Source organism: Salmo salar, chromosome 16 (genome assembly GCF_965601325.2).
Source record: "Salmo salar chromosome 16, fSalSal1, whole genome shotgun sequence".
In the NCBI taxonomy this organism is placed as follows: domain Eukaryota; kingdom Metazoa; phylum Chordata; class Actinopteri; order Salmoniformes; family Salmonidae; genus Salmo; species Salmo salar.
Window position 1 is genome coordinate 96878976 of NC_138306.1, and position 6025 is coordinate 96885000.

Genomic DNA, 6025 nt, shown 5'->3' on the forward strand with positions numbered 1-6025 from the left:
AGTCTGTCCTCCTCCCAGTCCTCCTCTCTTACCAGTCTGTCCTCCTCCCAGTCCTCCTCTCCTACCAGTCTGTCCTCCTCTCCTACCAGTCTGTCCTCCTCCCAGTCCTCCTCTCTTACCAGTCTGTCCTCCTCTCTGTCCTCCTCTCTTACCAGTCTGTCCTCCTCTCTTACCAGTCTGTCCTCCTCTCTTACCAGTCTGTCCTCCTCTCTTACCAGTCTGTCCACCTCCCTGTCCTCCTCTCTTACCAGTCTGTCCTCTTCCCTGTCCTCCTCTCCTACCAGTCTGTCCACCTCCCTGTCCTCCTCTCTTACCAGTCTGTCCTCTTCCCTGTCCTCCTCTCCTACCAGTCTGTCCTCCTATCCCTCCAGTCTGTCCTCTTCCCTGTCCTCCTCTCTTACCAGTCTGTCCAGGCTGGTGCCAGCGGCCGTAGTGGGCCTCTCCTCTGGGCTGTAGGGTCTGAAGCGGGCGTTGAAGACATCAGAGATTCCCCTGGTTGATCTGCTGCCGGCCATCCCAGACGGCTTGGGCTGACCACACCCCTGGAACACCTGGGCGACCACAGAGAGACACACCCAGTTAACTAACCTACTTTACAATCAGCCAAGTAGGACAGGGAAATACAGAGAGACACACCCAGTTAACTAACCTACTTTACAATCAGCCAAGTAGGACAGAGATATACAAAGAGACACACCCAGTTAACTAACCTACTTTACAATCAGCCAAGTAGGACTGGGATACACAGAGAGACACACCCAGTTAACTAACCTACTTTACAATCAGCCAAGTAGGACAGAGATATACAGAGATACACACCCAGTTAACTAACCTACTTTACAAACAGCCAAGTAGGACAGAGATATACAGAGAGACAAACCCAGTTAACTAACCTACTTTACAATCAGCCAAGTAGGACAGAGATATACAGAGAGACACACCCAGTTAACTAACCTACTTTACAATCAGCCAAGTAGCACTGGGATACACAGAGAGACACACCCAGTTAACTAACCTACTTTACAATCAGCCAAGTAGGACAGAGATATACAGAGAGACACACCCAGTTAACTAACCTACTTTACAATCAGCCAAGTAGGACAGAGATATACAGAGAGACACACCCAGTTAACTAACCTACTTTACAATCAGCCAAGTAGGACAGAGATATACAGAGAGACACACCCAGTTAACTAACCTACTTTACAATCAGCCAAGTAGGACAGAGATATACAGAGAGACACACCCAGTTAACTAACCTACTTTACAATCAGCCAAGTAGGACAGAGATATACAGAGAGACACACCCAGTTAACTAACCTACTTTACAATCAGCCAAGTAGGACAGAGATATACAGAGAGACACACCCAGTTAACTAACCTACTTTACAATCAGCCAAGTAGGACAGGGAAATACAGAGAGACACACCCAGTTAACTAACCTACTTTACAATCAGCCAAGTAGGATTGGGATACACAGAGAGACACACCCAGTTAACCAACCTACTTTACAATCAGCCAAGTAGGACAGGGAAATACAGAGAGACACACCCAGTTAACTAACCTACTTTACAATCAGCCAAGTAGGACAGAGATATACAGAGAGACAAACCCAGTTAACTAACCTACTTTACAATCAGCCAAGTAGGACAGAGATATACAGAGAGACACACCCAGTTAACTAACCTACTTTACAATCAGCCAAGTAGGACTGGGATACACAGAGAGACACACCCAGTTAACTAACCTACTTTACAATCAGCCAAGTAGGACAGAGATATACAGAGATACACACCCAGTTAACTAACCTACTTTACAAACAGCCAAGTAGGACAGAGATATACAGAGAGACACACCCAGTTAACTAACCTACTTTACAATCAGCCAAGTAGGACTGGGATACACAGAGAGACACACCCAGTTAACTAACCTACTTTACAATCAGCCAAGTAGGACAGGGATATACAGAGAGACACACCCAGTTAACTAACCTACTTTACAATCAGCCAAGTAGTACAAGGATACACAGAGAGACACACCCAGTTAACCAACCTACTTTACAATCAGCCAAGTAGGACTGGGATATACAGAGAGACACACCCAGTTAACTAACCTACTTTACAATCAGCCAAGTAGGACTGGGATACACAGAGAGACAAACCCAGTTAACCTACTGTGGAGAAGACTAACCTACTTTACAATCAGCCAAGTAGGACTGGGATATACAGAGAGACACACCCAGTTAACCTACTGTGGAGAAGACTAACCTACTTTACAATCAGCCAAGTAGAACAGAGATATACAGAGAGACAAACCCAGTTAACTAACCTACTTTACAATCAGCCAAGTAGGACTGAGATATACAGAGAGACACACCCAGTTAACTAACCTACTTTACAATCAGCCAAGTAGGACAGGGATATACAGAGAGACACACCCAGTTAACTAACCTACTTTACAATCAGCCAAGTAGGACAGGGAAATACAGAGAGACACACCCAGTTAACTAACCTACTTTACAATCAGCCAAGTAGGACTGGGATACACAGAGAGACACACCCAGTTAACTAACCTACTTTACAATCAGCCAAGTAGGACAGAGATATACAGAGAGACAAACCCAGTTAACTAACCTACTTTACAATCAGCCAAGTAGGACAGAGATATACAGAGAGACACACCCAGTTAACTAACCTACTTTACAATCAGCCAAGTAGGACTGGGATACACAGAGAGACACACCCAGTTAACTAACCTACTTTACAATCAGCCAAGTAGGACAGGGATATACAGAGAGACACACCCAGTTAACTAACCTACTTTACAATCAGCCAAGTAGAACGGGGATACACAGAGAGACACACCCAGTTAACCAACCTACTTTACAATCAGCCAAGTAGGACTGGGATATACAGAGAGACACACCCAGTTAACTAACCTACTTTACAATCAGCCAAGTAGTACTGGGATATACAGAGAGACACACCCAGTTAACGAACCTACTTTACAATCAGCCAAGTAGGACGGGGATATACAGACAGACACACCCAGTTAACCTACTGTGGCGAAGACTAACCTACTTTAAAATCAGCCAAGTAGGACAGGGATATACAGAGAGACACACCCAGTTAACTAACCTACTTTACAATCAGCCAAGTAGTACAGGTATATACAGAGAGACACACCCAGTTAACCTACTGTGGAGAAGACGGGGGAGGAGAGGGGAGGAAGGGGGGAGGAACGTGCAGAGACATCCATCTCCTCGGAAACATGGGTCCGTTCTTGGAACAGCTGGAAGCTCCATCATGCCGTAGCTCCATCATGCTGTAGCTCCATCATCATAAATACTCTCCTATCGACCGTGGACTTAAATACTCTCCTATCGACCGTGGGCTTAAATACTCTCCTATCGACCGTGGGCTTAAATACTCTCCTATCGACCGTGGACTTAAAATACTCTCCTATCGACGTGGACTTAAAATACTCTCCTATCGACCGTGGACTTAAATACTCTCCTATCGACCGTGGACTTAAATACTCTCCTATCGACCGTGGACTTAAATACTCTCCTATCGACCGTGGACTTAAAATACTCTCATATCGACCGTGGACTTAAATACTCTCCTATCGACCGTGGACTTAAAATACTCTCCTATCGACCGTGGACTTAAAATACTCTCCTATCGACCGTGGACTTAAATACTCTCCTATCGACCGTGGACTTAAATACTCTCCTATCGACCGTGGACTTAAATACTCTCCTATCGACCGTGGACTTAAAATACTCTCATATCGACCGTGGACTTAAATACTCTCCTATCGACCGTGGACTTAAAATACTCTCCTATCGACCGTGGACTTAAATACTCTCCTATCGACCGTGGACTTAAATACTCTCCTATCGACCGTGGACTTAAAATACTCTCCTATCGACCGTGGACTTAAATACTCTCCTATCGACCGTGGACTTAAAATACTCTCCTATCGACCGTGGACTTAAATACTCTCCTATCGACCGTGGACTTAAATACTCTCCTATCGACCGTGGACTTAAATACTCTCCTATCGACCGTGGACTTAAAATACTCTCCTATCGACCGTGGACTTAAAATACTCTCCTATCGACCGTGGACTTAAATACTCTCCTATCGACCGTGGACTTAAAATACTCTCCTATCGACCGTGGACTTAAAATACTCTCCTATCGACCGTGGACTTAAAATACTCTCATATCGACCGTGGACTTAAAATACTCTCCTATCGACCGTGGACTTAAAATACTCTCCTATCGACCGTGGACTTAAAATACTCTCCTATCGACCGTGGACTTAAAATACTCTCCTATCGACCGTGGACTTAAAATACTCTCATATCGACCGTGGACTTAAAATACTCTCCTATCGACCGTGGACTTAAAATACTCTCCTATCGACCGTGGACTTAAAATACTCTCCTATCGACCGTGGACTTAAAATACTCTCCTATCGACAGTGGCCTTAAAATACTCTCCTATCGACCGTGGACTTAAAATACTCTCCTATCGACCGTGGACTTAAAATACTCTCCTATCGACTTAAATACTCTCCATTCTAGACCGACGGACACCAGGGTCTGAAGAGTCTGAACTTATTGAAACTTAAGGTAAAGACGAGGTTCTGCTTATGGAATTATAAACACCAAGGTAGAAAATATGGACCTGATATTAAAAAAACAACAACAAGCTTCTCTTTAATTAAACAAAACATACCTAGTACTTACAAAAACAGAGAGTTTGTCAACAAAGAGAACATTTAAAAGTTGTAATTACTCTGTCTATACGATAAATACAACAGGTGTAGTAGACCTTACAGTGAAATCCTGAATACAACAGGTGTAGTAGACCTCACAGTGAAATGCTTAATACAACAGGTGTAGTAGACCTCACAGTGAAATGCTGAATACAACAGGTGTAGTAGACCTCACAGTGAAATGCTGAATACAACAGGTGTAGTAGACCTCACAGTGAAATGCTGAATACAACAGGTGTAGTAGACCTCACAGTGAAATGCCGAATACAACAGGTGTAGTAGACCTCACAGTGAAATGCTGAATACAACAGGTGTAGTAGACCTCACAGTGAAATGCTGAATACAACAGGTGTAGTAGACCTCACAGTGAAATGCTGAATACAACAGGTGTAGTAGACCTCATAGTGAAATGCTGAATACAACAGGTGTAGTAGACCTCACAGTGAAATGCTGAATACAACAGGTGTAGTAGACCTTACAGTGAAATGCTGAATACAACAGGTGTAGTAGACCTCACAGTGAAATGCTGAATACAACAGGTGTAGTAGACCTCACAGTGAAATGCTGAATATAACAGGTGTAGTAGACCTCACAGTGAAATGCTGAATACAACAGGTGTAGTAGACCTTACAGTGAAATGCTGAATACAACAGGTGTAGTAGACCTCACAGTGAAATGCTGAATACAACAGGTGTAGTAGACCCCACAGTGAAATGCTGAATACAACAGGTGTAGTAGACCTCACAGTGAAATGCTGAATACAACAGGTGTAGTAGACCTCACAGTGAAATGCTGAATACAACAGGTGTAGTAGACCTTACAGTGAAATACTGAATACAACAGGTGTAGTAGACCTCACAGTGAAATGCTGAATACAACAGGTGTAGTAGACCTTACAGTGAAATGCTGAATACAACAGGTGTAGTAGACCTTACAGTGAAATGCTGAATACAACAGGTGTAGTAGACCTTACAGTGAAATGCTGAATACACAGGGGGTACCGGTATAGAGTCAATGTGGAGGCTATATACAGGGGGTACCGGTACAGAGTCAATGTGGAGGCTATATACAGGGGGTACCGGTACAGAGTCAATGTGGAGGCTATATACAGGGGGTACCGGTACAGAGTCAATGTGGAGGCTATATACAGGGGGTACCGGTACAGAGTCAATGTGGAGGCTATATACAGGGGGTACCGGTACAGAGTCAATGTGGAGGCTATATACAGGGGGCACCGG

The 6025-nt window shown here is 44.1% G+C and overlaps 1 protein-coding gene across 1 annotated transcript in view; it reads right to left on the reverse strand.

Moving 5' to 3' along the window:
* Nucleotides 1–359: 359 nt before the first annotated feature.
* Nucleotides 360–6025, reverse strand: part of LOC106575051 (glypican-6) — a 277451-nt gene continuing 271785 nt past the window's right edge. The window contains exon 6 of the mRNA XM_082962444.1: nt 360–551. Coding sequence (XP_082818570.1) covers nt 360–551 — 192 coding nt within the window. The remainder of the gene's footprint in view (nt 552–6025) is intronic.